This window comes from Musa acuminata, chromosome BXJ1-2, assembly GCF_036884655.1.
Source record: "Musa acuminata AAA Group cultivar baxijiao chromosome BXJ1-2, Cavendish_Baxijiao_AAA, whole genome shotgun sequence".
NCBI lineage: Eukaryota > Viridiplantae > Streptophyta > Magnoliopsida > Zingiberales > Musaceae > Musa > Musa acuminata.
Window position 1 is genome coordinate 25,915,413 of NC_088328.1, and position 17,399 is coordinate 25,932,811.

Here is a 17,399-nt window from a genome sequence, read left to right on the forward strand (position 1 = left end):
CACATGCTAGTCACGTGAAATGGCCTCCACTTCAAGGCCCACTTGAGACGCATGAGCACCGAATGGGTCAGATGGGGGTCGGAAGGGTAGATAAGATTAAGACCGAACCCAAACCAGAAGCGACACAAATCAGGTCAAGCATCACTTGACTCGGGTTCAACCCACGTAGCAAGCAGGCAAGCCCGTATCAGGGACATCATCGCAAATATGGTATTGTATAGTTTCTACTATCAGTTACATTCTAAATAATTTTAAAACTAATACGATATTAAAGAATTATTATATCTGTATTTAATTTTAAAAATTAAAATATATTATTATTATTATTATTATTATTATTATTATTAGTATTATTATTATTATTATTATTATTATATATATATATATATATATATATATCACTCGTTTGTACAACAAACTAATCAGTTCGAATATCTCAACAGAGACTAATATCAATACTTGTAATAGAGTCCATCATAATCAATTCTAATTACATTTCCATATTTCAATCTTATTTTGTCTGTATTCTTTTAACATTTCAAATATACTGAAGGATATGAAATTTATGTGTTGCTTCCTAGGAACAGCATGATGAATTAGAGAAATCAAAATTTCACTTCAGTTGTAATAAAAAAGGCATCACAGGTGATGAAGAGCACTATGGTTGCATCAAAAAACTGATTAATGACAATCGTGCAATTAAATTAACCATCACAGAGATTGATATTTAAACTGGAATATGGTTCATATTCCGAAGCTTTAATCAATATTACACAAGGATAGAGATAAAATATATTTGTGAGAAAAGTGCACGAAGCTCCTGCTAATGCAGCATCTAAGAACAGTAGAAACTTAGCTTTATGTAAAAGCAAGAGAGGTAGAAATAAGAACAAGAATGAAACTAACAATGATTTCATCAAGTGGCTCGTAGTTAAGAAACATGACAAAGTTTAAAAGAAATAAAAGAACATTTTTCACTATAATCGAATCATTGAAAGATGCTACTTAATGAACAATCATCATGAACTCGCCAGATTGTTTCGCCCAATATATTTGCCACAGAAAGAACTGTTAGCTGTGGGAAACTGTTCTGCTCGGGCACCGGGATGGTGTTTGTGACGATGACTTCTTGAAATAAGTCACTTGATAACCTCTCAACTGCAGGAGGGCTGTTACAAACAATAAAAGGTAATAAGGTTGTCACAACAAGCAGAGTTGGAAGTACTCCAATTTTAGGGAAATACCATGCAAAAAACAATTTGCAACACGGGGCGTGAAACAAGATAAAAAACTACATATGGTCATGTCTACCGACCACAATGTTTGGCTAAGAATCAGAAGAACAAAGAAAACTATTCTCAGATTAAGATGAAAAGAAATAAGTGGTTAACGTTTGGATGGATTTTGTGAGTGGTAAAGAGAAATGGACAAGTATTAGAGTAAATGAGAAGTGAAATAACAAAAAAGGTGAAGGTAACAGGTAATCTGACCATCTTTTAGAATGGAATGTTGTTTTTCTTTCTCCGTTTCACTGAATAAATATTTCCCTTAACCAATCGGAATAAGTCCAAAAGTAAGATTGTTTGGCTAATTACTACATGGAAATGTCCCCCTTCCCTAAATGACTCAACCAAACAGCCATCAAAAGATCCCATAGAAATGAACTAGGACTTGAAAGAGAAAAAGATGAATTTTGCAATTAACAGGTATGACTCCACTTCCACATGCATAAGATTCTGTCATTTCATGCTCTCAAGCCATGAAAAATGAGGAGAATCACGTTAAGCAAAAAAATGAAAAAAGGATCTGCTGTAAAACTTCACCAGAATAAACACAAACAATCTTCAACATTTCCATATCTAAGTATTTCACTTAGATGGTTGGTGTTTTAAATTAACAAAACATGATGTCAAGTATTGGTTGTGGTTGATACAGTTCGTCCCAACCAGTATTGACTGGTCCGACCATGGGATGGTACCATATTGTCAATACCTGTCAGTATTATTTTTACAGACAATGCCAGGATGTATGGGTTGAAATATTGGACCACACAGATCATGTAAATTACCAAAAATCCTTAAAAAAATCCCAAACTAGGACAACAGAGAGAGATTTTAGGATCAAGTAAACTCAAATGTTACCAATGAAAATGAACATAGCAATATGCAAGTACTCTCAAATATTTTAAACAGCAGCGCAGAATGACTAGCAGCTGTATATGACCATGCAATAAACAAAGAATTCACAAACACAATATTTGAATTCCGATAATCTTCAAAGGACATAAGGATACCTAAAAACTGCATGTGTGCTGCAAGCAAAAACTTCTTTAGCTCCCTCTTGATGTAGTAAAGTTGCACCCTTTACAATAGTTCCTGAGTCCAGCACAATAGAGTCATGGAAATTTTCCACTATGGAACAAAAATAAACAAATCATCTAATAAATGTGCTAAATCTTGTACAGAAAAGTGTGATGCTTGATAAATAACTGCAATGCATACGTTTATTTCAACCACTCAAACACTGAGGAGCTATGAACAAGTTAATAAGATGAAAAAGAGAAAATTATTTATTACTAAAAATAAAAGTTGCTGTTTCTCCACTTATTTGGTTGTGCCAAGAGATGAGAAACGTGTTCCAGATGTCAAATCTGTTAAATGCAGTAAGCAGAGTAGCAATCACTTTTCTTCTCAGAAGCAACTCACCAGCAGTATCGATCATATCATCCAACATTATAGCAACCTTTCCTTTAACATCTCCAATCAGATTAAGTACCTGCATGCACAACAATTAGATTGCATTAAGTATAACACTATCATTTAATATCAGATACCTGAGGAATAATAAGACTTCAATAAGAAAGCATTAGCAGGCGAATGTAACTTCAATCAATAATAGGATAAGAAGGCCTGGTACATGTCCAATTATCAAGTTAATTGCCTAAAATAACCAAACTTCAAAAAAGAAGAAACAACTCTCACTAGGAAAACTGTTCGTTAAAAATACACATTGAGACAATAACGTGCCCTTCATTTCTCATGCATGCCAATGTGGACAAAAGAAATATCCCTAACAAATATAAGCATGAGATATAATAAGTCCACATTAAATAGAAGAGTATGACATTGATAAACATTATACTTAACAATCTGGTAGCATCTATTCATATCACCTCAGCAGCATTGTGTCCATGACGCCTTTTATCCACAATTGCAAGAGGTGCATCTGATAACTTCTTGGCAAAAGCACGTGCTCTTGCCACACCACCAACATCGGGAGACACCACTACCAAATCATCTGAACTAATCGTTTTGCTGGAGAGGTAATCAAGAATGACAGGCTTGACATGCATTAAGAAAAGATAAAAAGATCAACCAGAAATAGTTTATATATTCCAGAAAAAATTCAACTACAAAATTTCTAGGTAAATTTCCATGTAAAATAGAAGGAACGAACATCATGGCCTACGGCATATTACTTGAGCATAAACATGATCCACTGGGATATCAAAGTATCCCATGGACTGCCCAGAATGCAGATCGCACGCAAGTACACGGTTTGCACCAGCTTTTGTAATTAAGTTCGCGACAAGTTTGGCTCCGATTGATTCTCGCTCTTGAGTCTGAAGAGCAAAAAGGATGAAATTTACTAATGCTCATAAGACATGCAGAAAATGACCATTTGAGCATTTAAATAAATAACAATTCTAGATGTAACAAGGTGATTCTAATTTCTAAAGGCTAAGAATTATCAACAAAAATCCTTACAAACTTAATTCTCATAAACTAACAGATTTGATTAGTTTACTCAAATATACTTACTTTTCTGTCAGCTCTAGAATAACCAAAATATGGTATAACTGCAGTAATGTTTTTAGCAGATGCTCTGCGGCATGCATCAATCATGATCAGAAGCTCCATAAGGTTCTCATTTGCTGGGGGGCATGTTGGTTGGACTAAAAACACGTCACATCCCCTCACACTCTCCTGCAATTGGACGTATATTTCACCATCTGCAAACCTCTTTATCTTGATTTTCCCGAGTTGAAGGCCCAAGTAGCTTGCAATTTCCTACAGGCAATATCATCTCCGGTTACCTAAGGCTTCATCTAGCAATGAAAAGTATCAAAATGGAACTCCACCAGAAAAGCTTATAATTTAAAGCAAATACAGTGTAGTAAAAGGAACTTATTAAATAGGTATAGCAAATGGTTTAAAATCATATTGCGGGGTGTATTTAGAGTATGCAAAAATCATATGTAATTCAATAAATTGATATGAATGTATCTTATTAATTTTCATGTTAACACTAAACAAATAAGGAGCACAACAAAATTTGTGCAAATATGCAGCTAAGGGAGTTCAACATACAGCAGAATGACCCTCATATATATTCATCAGCAGAAAATAATGGCTTTACAAGAAATCAAAATCCTTCTATCTTTCAAAGGGAGGGATCAAAACAGACTTCCATTAGTAGAAAAAGAAAATGACAAACATCAGCAAAGACTGTTAGACAGGTAATAAAAAGACAACTTATTCCATTAGGCTTCTGCAAACAGAAAAACAGATTTGATGCCACGAACCTTGATCACCCAAATTGTAGAGAAGAAAACTTACTGTAGCATCAAAACTCACAATGTGTGATAGAAGAGAAATTTCAACAATGTTCATGAATATCCACATGTAGTTTGATCAGAGTTACTTTGGTAATTTGATTCAAAGTCATCCAAGCTCTATTTAATTTTGTGCCAACCCAAAACTGAGACCTTAGGCATTGTTACAGTCGCATTCCAATTCGAAATGTAGTTCCTCGCCCCTATATGGTCCATGATTTAAAAAATCATGTCTCAGGGTTTATTGACTTTATGTTAAAAAGAAGGCTTGCATGCAATAATGAGAGAGACAATAATTCCCTGGTGCCTAAGTTATGCATCAACGTCGTTGCAACTTTAGACATCTAACGATGGTCGCTCACCACATAGCATCTAGAAGCCGACTAGTTGTTTTACTAATGCAATCTAACATCTTTTTGGTAGGGATTTCAAGTAATGCAGCAAGTGGGTTAAATGTGACACTTTAAACCAGGGGTTGGCAAGTTCAACGAGACCAAGCAAGACACAACTATCTTATAATTAATAACTCACAACAGAATAGACAAGATAGACTAAAAATAACTAACCTGATTGCAGGACTAAAGTGTGTACAACCGCTGAGCCAATCATCAGCGTCAGACCATTTATAGCATTAACCAATTAATACATCAAAAAATTGCGGCACCTGTCTGCAAGAGAATTCTCAGCACTAAAGCGACATCTACTAGTTGCAACAAGACGGGTGACAACTAAAAACGAATGGTATAGTGTGTAGCTGGATGTAGCTTTATCGTACAAGCAGAGTAGAAATCATCTCGTATTTATCGGGAATCACAAAGCAGGGGCTACTTCATCATATATAAAAATAGAACAGGTTTTCAACCATAGATCAACAAGAAAAGAAGAAGACACGGCTGGGATGTGACTACGAAGACGCACCTGAGCGAGTGCTGGATTAGCGTTTCCAGAAAAAATCCGAAGCCTGGAGTCATGGTTCCCGCCCGTTCCTCGGGTTTGCGGCGACACCAGTAATCCCGGCGACATCTTATCATTGAGGATCGGGATGACGGGCGGGGATCCATTCCCGAATTCCAGCGGCTCCATCATTCCGCATCGCTGCATCCAAAAAGATGGGAAAGAAAAGAAACTAATCAAATCAAGATTCCACTTCATTCTGACACGGAAAAAATATTTGATGGAACATAATAGATTGAATGAAGAACCAGAAGAGGAGGAAGCAAGGATCAACCAGAGGGCTCGGGGCGAATGAGGAAGAGTCGAGGCGGCGGCGAAGGGGCTTGGCGCGAACTCTAAGGTTGATCGAGCAGGAGGAAGATGATGAGCGGCGAAAGAAGGTGGGGGAGACCACCACGGAGGCCATAATCGCGGAGGCAGGTCGACAGCTAGGTCAGTGCTACGAGTCCACGATCGGCCGGTGGTAGTTGAACGGACCGGGGGTATCGAGAAATTTGAGGGATGGAAATTACGTGTGTGCGGCGTGGCTTATCTAAATATTCAAACGCTATAAATATTCTTTTTCTAAAACTACAAAAAGAATAAAGAATGAAATTTTTGTATACATACCCGTCCACACATGAGGAATTGCGAATAAAGAATGAAATTTTGTATACATACCCGTCCACACACGAGGAATGGCGTCTACGTCTCTTTGAGTTCTTATAGCCTCAAAAACTGCAAGTATTTTGCATTATATATATATATATATATATATATATATATATAGAGAGAGAGAGAGAGAGAGAGAGAGAGTGATTGCGAGGCTAACATGTACGTTAAAATTTTTGAAACAAAACCACAGTCTCTCTCAACATATTACATTAGAAAAGAAATGCCATTCGGGGGGTTTCGTCTTAAAAAAATTCTGTAAATTTCTCAGTCACTACACACACCTATCACTTTTTTAATTTTATTTCAATTAAAATTTTAAAAAATGTAAACACTTCCTCACTTTTCTCTTTACTTTCACGGCACACATTTCAATCCGAAGATAAACGTTTTAGAGATCACAAGTAATATTACAATAAGGGGGAAACACCCAATCTGATGGTATTTATGAAGTTCCAAGTTTCTCTTGCTCATATTAACTACAATTGTACATTATTGAGTTTTGAAAGAGTATATATGTAATAAACTTTGTTGCCGTATTTACAGCAATATCTTTGGAGGCATGTAAATATATATTAAAAACTTGGGCATATTACTATATGGTGTCAGCTTATATTATGCTTTGATCTCCATGCCACTTGACTAAAAACAAATATTTCTAATAAACTGGAATCAATGCTGTTACAACAAACACATCTGACAATCAACTAGAAAGGAGACCTTAAAGAAAAACATAACAAAAAACAACTTTTTTCTATAAACGCACAGACGATCATTCAATTACGAATTCATTAAACAATTTCACTGCACTCCGACCTCATGGTGGGAGATTGATCCACTGGAAACAACACACCCTGCGGAATATGTGCTAATACCTGTTTGGAATCAGATCATGAACTAGCATCTTATCTCATATGATCCAGCTTTTGTAATGTAACGAACCCATTCTACTGTGTTGTACCCGCTCTTCTCCCACACCTACAAAAAGATTTGAGCTAGTACTAGGAAAATTCAATAAAGTGGCTTAATTATGGCAATAGTGTAACTCCATTTTATACCTTGAGAAAGCGGACACGTAGACCTGATGCGGTGAACATTGGAACCTGTGGAATCACAAAATCAACACAAGGACATACATATGTAGCATCCAGTTCTAGAGATTAAATCAACAAATAAAACCAAGAGTGCCTATTTTAAGAAACCACAAAAAATTCCGATACAGAACACCTATTAGCCTGACCTAATCTGTATAAATAAGAGGCTATTGAGGGAATATTTTGCACAATTTTCTGCCATAGAACCAGTCCAGGTTTTAGAAACGAAAACATACACAAGGACAGAAATACGAAAATTTTATGGTCTTGAAAAAAAAAATAGGGTCTTATTTAAACCATCAAGCAATCTATATGTGAATTTTACACCTCTCGATCAGAAGGTTCAATAAAAAATAGTCTAAATAGCATGTCTGACAAGTTTCACATGGTGAGCTTGTGTGATTAAATTACCATCCCGGAGATATCTAGTATCCTCCTGGTTCCTACTTATATAGTATGCCTCCATCCCCCAAAACACCCACAAACTAAGTGCCTTTACCAGAAAATCTACTATTCAAGGATCAAAAAGATATTAGTCTGCCTTGATCTGGCATGTCCGGTCTGTTTATGGGGAGAAGGAAACAGTGAAAAAATTATGGCTTAACTGAAAACTCTAGCATCTTCCAAAGCAGAAATAAACATTGGCATGCATAAAATAAGGAAAAGAATGAATACCTGGAATTCCATTTGAATAGGTGGCCGGGTCCATGATTTCTTTTCTGCCATTGTCGAAATCAACTCAACCTCTGCACTCATGGTTGACTCAGTTTGCCCCGGAAATTTTCTAATCCTGCAAGTTTAATGTTTTATTGAGTAATTAACTACTACAGAATCCAGAAACATCACATTAAAGGGAAGGATAAAATTAGTCACAAAATGATAATTGAAATAACAAAATACAAGCAACCAATTATGACTTTCAAAATACTAGTTAAAGGATTTTGCCAGAATGATTTTGAGTGATTATACCGAAATAGAATTACCAAGTGGATAATAAGATACTTTCTTTAGGTGTTACTTCCAAACAGACACGCCAACATCTTTAGCCTCAAAAGTCTGCACAACAGCATAACACTGTTCTATGACCCGAAACAATGTCTAGATGAGCAAGCAACGGCTTGATAGCATGACAATTCAATAGACAAAGTAATGAACCATATATATCATAAATTGTTGAATTTTAAGATTAACCACATTGGTCATAATGTTGCTACAACCTAGCCATGGCAAATTTAGGCAAGATAAGAGTTGCAGTGAAACTAATGCTACTTACCAGCCAGAGATCTGCTTCTTTTTAGCTACACAGATCCTTTCCCCTCACTAACCTCTGTTGAGGGCAATATCGCTAGAAATACTAATGGTCATTAAGTATGTTGTTTCTGGTGCAGTCTTCTTAACGATTCACTAATTCTCCCTGCACCCCTTATCTGAATCAACTCATCTTGCCAAATTAGTGCATTACAAATTACTTTAAACAATAACATCTATCTAAGATCTACCACCACGACCCGGACTTAGTAATAAGCTAGCTCATGCATACACAACATCAGCAACAACAACAATATCAAAGCTGTAAATTCCCAACTATTTGAGGCTGACCATATGGATCGCTTGCCGCCATTAAGATATATAAAAAGCTATATCTTTAAATAAGTTAAAAATATTTAAATTTTTATTTATAGTTTTTATTGAGTTATTTTTAGGACTGCACATCTTCTCGTAACACATGATAATTTTTTCACATCTTCTAACGGACATGATAATGATTCTCCTTCATTTTATTTGATCTTTTGAAATGACGCCTAATTGCTAACAAATGGAAACATTTCTTTTCCTATCTTTCTAAATATCTCCACGTATCCATCTCAGCATTCTCATTTTACCAACACAAATGTTTCATATATATATTATTTCTTCACTCCCAACACTTAAAGATCCATTAAGTATTGTTGGTCTATTTTAAACTTTTCTTTTAATCTCAAAAAAATCCCATGATCATGTCCCTTGCCAATTTTAATCATATTATTTTTACTCTATGAATAATATCATTATCAATATCACAATTTTGTTGAAGATAATATCAGATAGGGTCAATGTACACAGTCTGTAATCCAAATATAGATATAAGGAATGAATTAAGGTGCAATAAAGAAGTTACTTGCGACTCTTCAAACATGTCAAAGGGAAGTTAACCAGCCACATAACAAATGTTTGTGCCACTAGGATTTGAATTTTGAAATAGCATAATGCCAAGCATCACAAATGGTCTGGACAACTAGAATATGCCATGGCACCGAAACAGGTTATGGTAAACCACTAGAAGAAAATATCCCTTTCCAAGATTAATAAAAAAATGCACTTGGAAGTAAATCAAAGGCAGTAAATGTATTCCAGTTATTTTCATGAAACATTGGGCCATCACTTTTTAGTTATATGTTAATGGCTTAAAATAAATAAAGCCTGAGATATTTTTGTACTAAATACCAAACCTAAATAGTTCAGATTTACAATTTGTATTGTTGTAAATCTAGCATACAAGTAGAAGAAAGAAAAGCATCACAGAGTTTGAACGTTCTCCTTAAAAAACATTATCTGCATGTTCTACATCAGTTTATAGTTCAAGATAAAAAAAATCTAGTCAATTACAAACAGAAACACACATAAAGCTTATCATGACACAAAAGGAACATGAAACACCAAAAAAGAGTAATAAATAAAACTTACTTCCACACCAAGCAGTCTATGGAAGCATTATATTTGGCCCGACCAGATGTCACTTGGAAACTTGTTTTTGCAGTTTGCTTAGGAACTGGAACTTTTACCACAACACCAAGCGCGAACATTTTTGCACCAAAGACGCTTTTAACCTGAATATCATGGTTTAGAATACATGAAAAATACAAGTGTACACCTATAATATGTATCAGACTAACCTTGACGTTTACTTCCATCCTTGTTCTACCTAATTCCTTGATTGTTGGCAACACACGAAATGGTAGATTTACACCCTCAGTTATGCGATACCTAGAAAACAAGTCAACCTTGAGAACGACTTCCAAAAAAAGTTGGCCTCTACAATTCCTAGGCCACAGTACGACAACAACATATTTACATGTATCAGATTGCAAAAGAACAAGATACTTCGCTTGTCATTATTTATTAATTTACAAAATCTAAAGCTAAAACAGACAACTAAAAGCTTGTACCAACCAATAATACCATACTACCATTCTATTATACTTTACTGTTGAAACATTTTATGCCTTTATTCTAATACACATTATATGACATAACAAATTATAATTACAGGGCAAGCCTTTCTTTTTCTCGTCCTACATCAAACAATCATTGATATGCAGCCATATCATATAACAAAAACACTAGAAGCTTCCTGTATGTTCTTTATCTGCGAAATTAATGAGTTTCCTAAACAAAAAATCATTAGATCTCTTGACTATGATTTAAATCAAAACATTTAAAGCTTCCTAAAAGATTAAATCATTGCAAATATATGGCTAGCATTCAACATTAAAACTGAACCTGCCAACTATTTTGCTGATCAATTGCTTTAGTAATTCAAGTAAATTGTTTAAAATCAACAACCATGACAATTACTTGAATACAGTTATTGAATCATAACAAAAGATTTTTTACGTACTTCCGGATCCTATAATTACAAGGTATTTATACATGTTATTAGCTTCCATCAAAAGCTTCACATACTGAACATATGGTAATTGGCACAAAAATCCCTGATTGTACTGTATACCAGCATGAAGCATGTACTAAATAATAAAGGAAGTTTTAAATCAAATCAATATGAAATTTACAGAAAATTCAATGGATAAAGAGACGATATTGAAGGATTAGAATTTGTACTACCTTTAATCAGGAGTAAAAGCTTTCTGAAGAATCATTATATGTCTAAAGACTGCAAAATTACATAACAGTTCTACTTTTAAAAGCTCTAAGAGCCATCCACTCTTAAACTTTTGGAACTTCTACAGCTTCGGCATCTAGTGAAGATCATTTCTAACTCATTTATAAATTTAAGCTTACAAATAAAAGTCCAAATAATCTCATTTTAAACATCAAGCAAATTTCATGTATCTGTTAACATGTGATCCCTTCTAATTAAACATTGCTTTGCTGCTTGTAACATTAAAAATTTTGAACATGGCAAATCAATACAATGCTTATTCAAGAAAAATTCAGCCAAACATAACATATATAATGTGTGAATGTGCTTATCACAATCATTCGGGTCTCGCGTGTAATGCTTAGACACTCAACTGATTAAAAGTTTATATACAGCACATCAGTTCAAACCCTACTATATGAGATTGATAATTGAGCTAAGTTAAAAAACAAAAATATAAACGTTATGAGCATGATTCAAATTGATGATTATAGAGGACAGACATTATAGACCATTTCCGCACATTGACAAGGAAATAAACAGCAGATAAATTCAAGAATTTACTGAACCAAAAAGTCATGTTGCCAATATAAAAACTGAACAAAGGCATCCCCAGCAATAACCGCATAGAAAAATTACTTCATCAGTTCAAATTCACCATCAGGCGGCACAAAACTGACTGTCTTTTCTGAGTTGAACCTTGTCAAGTTTACACATTGGTGGAAAGTGACATCATCAAGTTCTATGGTTTTCCCACTGGAAAAAGAAAAGGACTATTGTTAGTTCCAGATATTAATTCAATTTACATGACACCAAGCTATGATGACAATATATTGCATAAAGGATAGCACAGGTGACTAGAACTGGGGTGCAAAAAAAGATGCATGCCGTTCAAGGACTTGATTTTGAGAAAAAGTTGAACTTGAGTAGATATGTATGCAGCCTAAATTCTGCAGAGTGTTTTCTATGGTTTGGACCTGACACTGAAAAATGAAGCTGCGCAGATAGCAACCATGATGCAAATGCATCTTTTCACATCAGACCTAGCTGCCAGCCTGACCCTACATTTATAGTTTACTTGCCCAGTTTTGGCCTGTCTTGGTTAATTTTTGTCCTTTTTTTTAGGCTTGACCCTGATGAATTTTACAAATTCTAAACCATCCAACTCACTGTCATAATTATTTACAATGCTTCTAAAATGTCAAAAAAGTCCACAAATGGGGCCTTGAATCCCAGACCTTCCCTGAGAAGTAGTTTTGACAATAACAGTACTCGTTTTATTTGAAACACTATACTCTTTTTATTTGTTTGCTCAGCCAAGCCTAAACTTGACCTGGCCAACCCAAGCCTGGCCCTATTTGATTATTCACCTATCTGACGTCACCTAACAATGAGCTTGGAGGCCATGCTTGAGCCAATGGTTGCGTCCGTTAACAGGTCCAAGTGGCAACATAGTAAGATTGCTCCTTCTTTGGTGGCATCTTGGAATGCAGATGTTTAAAAAATCCAATGGCTACCTATCTTCCTCCAAACAGTTTCTTAAGATGTTCCCCACTTTCAAATATTAATATATGATGGTATATTTTGCAGCGAAGCTTGGCCATCGTTTCTAAGCAAAATGAACAATGAGATATTTGATGTATGATCAAAACAGTTTCTCAACAAAGTAACAATTCTAGCTTATTTACCTTTTTATAGGTCTGGATTTGAGTTGTGACTCCTTTTCAAGACCAATCTTATCATTTAAGCCTAGCTTTAGATCAGGCATCCCAGAGAGGAAGCATTTCATGAGAATCTTTCCCGTCACATCACAACGTAGAACACTTCCTATGAACAATATTCAAGTAACATAAAGATATTTTAAGGAAAACAAACTAAGTTGGAGACTTGGAGTAATGAAAGAGCTTTTTAGACACAAAAAAACAAATTGAACAAACCTTTGGAGGACATAAGAAGATTAACACTTTCGACGATGTCCAGAAAGACCTAAAAAATACTAGCATTAGAATAGAGTTTCTCACACTAATAGTTATACATATGGAAACAAACTCCAGTAAAGTCACCTCATTCTTTTTATATACAAGACCCTCACGTCGCCAACCAACGGCACCTGTAACTTGTAGAGTTGCATTGGGAACGGGCTTGTCTGAGGGCTAATATTGCATAAACAAAATTAGAAAAATGTGGTTAATGAATAAAAAATTTCTATTAATTCAAGCATGGTTTAACTGTAAAGTTGAAATTTATGGTTGTGAATGATAATTCAAATGGTAATATGTCAACCACTTGGTTCTTCTTTGTTAAGAGAAATAAAACCCTGTACATCTAACCTTGGAGGAGAATGGTGACCGAACACCTTCCTGAGTTATGTAAAGCTTCAAAATTTCAGGTGAAAGATTTTGAGGGTACCCAAAATCCATAATCTCTGCAAATTAACAAAAAAATATCATGGTCATTATACCAAAACTTCTTATCTCTCTCTCTCTCTCTCTCTCTCTCTCTACACACACACACACACATGAGAGAATGATAAAGTTAATATAATCAAGGAACACAAATGGTATCATGATATAAAAACTAATACTACAACTTGTATGTGATGCTGGCTTCTATGAATATTTTTACAGTATGGATATTGTTTGCTAATAATTTCTCATCTTAAGTTTTCTCATTTTGGGTACCAAGCCCATAGTGATCCATGGGTAGTGCAGTATGGATCCATTATGCATCAGCATACCAACACGGTCTGATGGTATATATCATGGTAGAAGAAGAATAAGAGTATGGAGAAGACCAATGGGCCGCTAACAACTGGCGATGAGCAGACGGCAATGGGTAGTGCAAGTATAGGTCCAAACAACCCGAAATGTGGCAATCCACATCCTACCTCATACCCAAACCAGCAAATACCTGCTGCTGTATGCCGGTTCACAGAAAAAGGCAAAACCTTACCTCATCTTTGTAATAAGATAAACCAAAACTCAAGTTGCATAAAGATTCTCAATCCTCATGCTAGTTCCTAAGCATCCTACCACAGTTTAATGCTAGTTCCTAATTTCAGCAAACTCTAAAATTATTTCCATTAAGTTGTCTATAAATAACAGGAAAACTTATGAGTCCCAAAACACACCTTTAATTGCTTGCTTTGTTTCTATTTTTTGGCAATTTTTAGCAATTAATTATTCGGTTTTCTTTAATTTAATCTTTGAGAGGCTTCTAATCTTCCTCAAACTAAAGAAGCACCAAGTAGGAAGTGTATTCAACACACAATCTTTCCTAAAAATGATTAAACCACCTTAAACAATTCCCTCCATCTTATCATGAATTGGTGCTACCACCAGCTTATGCTAATACAATCAGTTTGAAGTCTTATTGTGGTACATTTACCTTGTATGATATCATGACAAACAAGATGTCAAGATCTAACCCTCCAATTCAACCAACCATTACTACTATATTAAAAACATCTCTTCAATCTCCTTAGAAGTTTCCAAGACTAAACCAGCGCTTCAAGCAAAATCAATGAACATGATCACCATTATTTACTCACCACAATTAATGTTGCTACACCAAGAACACTAATTACTAGGAAATGCTAATCACAGAAATCAACTAAAACCTCTAACTTCCTCACCCTTAAAATGCACGTGCTCATAGATCCTTCTTTTTTATGACATAATAATTTCTTTTGAATATCATAAACATGTAGATAATCATAACAATAGGCAGCATGGTACTAGCAATATAGGTAGAGTATGAAAAGCATATATGGTTTAAAAATTATGCTCAACAAAACTACAAAAATTTAATACAATAATATCATAAATAATAAACAAAATAAACAAAATGCAAGCCATAAGAACTGCACCAAATAAGACAAGCAGTACATACCATCAAGAAGCTCATAAATTAAAACGAAGTTATTCCTAATGGCATCTTCATCAAATGCACCACCAAAATACGATTTAAATAATGCAACAGCCTGTTCATGTTAAAAGAAGAATGAATGTTAACAAAAGAAATAGGAGTCAAGAAAAAGAATATTACACTTCATAACAGATAATGTGATAACTTTTCTAACAGTTGTTTATTACCAGCTTCAAGTAGTAAGACAGAGTTCACATACTATCATTTACTTGCACTATGTATAAATAACACTAAAAATTCCTGATGCAGGCATAAATGATCAATGAGCAAATCATGAAAGTATCCTTTATTATGTAGAACAGCAAAACAATGATTAAATAAATGATGTGACTAGTGTTAGGATCCCAAACAGACAATGCTGACAGTAAAGCAGAAGAAATATCACATACACACACACACACACATTCCAATTAGGGTTGCAGAGCAGGGACATGCAATGTCTCACACTAGCGATGAGACCCACAGCTGCTCGCACTCACTGATCTGCCATTCGCCAGCCCCCATCCACCACAGTACTCCTTCAACTCTTCTCCTCCTCTTCTCCTCTTCTTCCTTCCTCTTCCTCCAACTCCTCCGTTTTTTCCTTCCTCGTCCTCCTACTTCCTCCACTGACTCCTCTTCTTCCTTGCTCTTCCTCCTGTTTCTTCATTGACTCTTCTTCCTTCCTCTTCTCTCTTTGGTACATATCAATCCAACAAGGGACCTCCCTCCCTCGCTCTCTGTCCCTTCCAAGTAATTCTCACTCTTTAAGTTGTTATTCATAGCAGCCTACTGGTAACAATTTCCAATACTGGATAACAGTTATACTTGATGGAGAACTAAGAGAAACAACAAGACTTCAGACAAGGAAAGACAGCTTGACATTCCCAGTATCTAAGTTAACCAGGAACCAACTGCATTAACTAGCATAACATGATATCTGAATTAGAAAATTGATGTAGCAGCAAATTAGAGAAAATTCCTTCTAAAATATCTAGCAATCAGACATTACCATATTTAGGTTATTAACCAGAAACCAAACTGCAATAACCAGAATAGCATCAATCCAGGATAGCGAAATGATGTACCAACAACTCAATAATTCTATAGCATACTCCTTCCAAACTATCTAGCAAGCATATGTAACTCCAAGTTGTTCACAAGAACAGCACCCAAGTGGTTACCAAGGCAACTTACCTCGACGACAAACTTGAATGCACAGGCAACATTGGCATTGCTGCTAACGACGATCACAATGTACACATTGCTAATTCTCATGTAAAGAAAGGAGCAGCCTCCAATTTGCCGAACAGGGCAAGTACCTAGTTCTTTTGTCTGCATTATATGCATCCGAAATGCATCCACCATATTGCCACTGAGACAAACACCGAATTTTAAGACATGGAATTTTCAAGAAAAATCAAGTAATTCGACTAGTAATTTAAATAAATTTCAGAGTCAAAATATATGCTCAAGGGCGAGGTGGTTCAAGGCATCAAGAAGCAAATAGAAAAAGAAATGAAACAAGATTCTTCAGAGTCAATTTCCAGTTGACGCCAGTTAAACAAATCCGGACTTGTACTCTTCAAGATATTACCGGTGGCATATCACCCAATCAAGTGCACAATTGACCAGACATGCTAAAAAATCAAACAAACTTTTGTTCGAATTAACCGCTCCTCCAAAATCTCGAACCTCATACACATCCGTTCCAGCCAAAATCTTCAGCCGAAATAATTAAGATCTGGCAGGGAAAATGAAACAAGCGATTCGAAAGCCATAACAAGCAAAGAAAGACGCGTACCCAACATCGTCGCGGTAGAGGCGATTGATGAGCACATCGCCGCGGAGATTCAAGAAGTATATGGCCGATGCCGCCACAGGCATCTCTTCCACGGCAGAGACTCCGGTCCCAGAAGGATCACGGCGGATCGAGATCCGTCGGCAAGCCAAAATCGCCGAGCCAAGAAACGCGGGGAGGAGCTCCTCCCGCAGGACCCACGCAGGCCAAGACCTAGGGATCCTCCTCGAGGGATCACGGATCTGAGATGCAGAGGTTCTAAAGGTCAAGATTTGAGGAGGAGGACGACGAGGAGGAGGAGAAGGGAAGAGGGTTTGGGACCTTCCGAGAGGGATCCGGTTGTTCTTGTTTCTTTTATGGGTTCTTTTTCTTGTGTTATTTCTTATTCGGTTGCGTTTAATCTTCCAACAAAACATTCAACGCCGTCGTTGCCCGAGAAAGCCCAGCATCACGAGAGGC

The 17,399-nt window shown here is 35.9% G+C and overlaps 2 protein-coding genes across 2 annotated transcripts; both read right to left on the minus strand.

The window, feature by feature from the left end:
- Positions 1-896: 896 nt before the first annotated feature.
- Positions 897-6,096, minus strand: LOC103975752 (ribose-phosphate pyrophosphokinase 1). Its single transcript, XM_009390818.3, has 8 exons — positions 5,844-6,096; positions 5,534-5,710; positions 3,822-4,070; positions 3,479-3,622; positions 3,173-3,340; positions 2,706-2,775; positions 2,294-2,375; positions 897-1,169 (listed from the first exon to the last, which is right to left on the minus strand). Exons 1-8 carry the CDS (start codon positions 5,973-5,975, stop codon positions 989-991), a joined length of 1,203 nt encoding a protein of 400 aa, XP_009389093.2. The 5' UTR covers positions 5,976-6,096; the 3' UTR covers positions 897-988.
- Positions 6,097-6,858: 762 nt separating this feature from the next.
- Positions 6,859-17,312, minus strand: LOC103975751 (AP-2 complex subunit mu). The gene is made up of 13 exons (XM_009390816.3): positions 16,944-17,312; positions 16,337-16,514; positions 15,125-15,215; positions 13,564-13,658; positions 13,297-13,386; positions 13,171-13,219; positions 12,922-13,060; positions 11,873-11,989; positions 10,248-10,338; positions 10,039-10,181; positions 7,990-8,104; positions 7,279-7,323; positions 6,859-7,198 (listed from the first exon to the last, which is right to left on the minus strand). The coding sequence occupies exons 1-13, from the start codon at positions 17,024-17,026 to the stop codon at positions 7,118-7,120; spliced, it is 1,317 nt and encodes a 438-aa protein (XP_009389091.1). The 5' UTR covers positions 17,027-17,312; the 3' UTR covers positions 6,859-7,117.
- Positions 17,313-17,399: the final 87 nt, after the last annotated feature.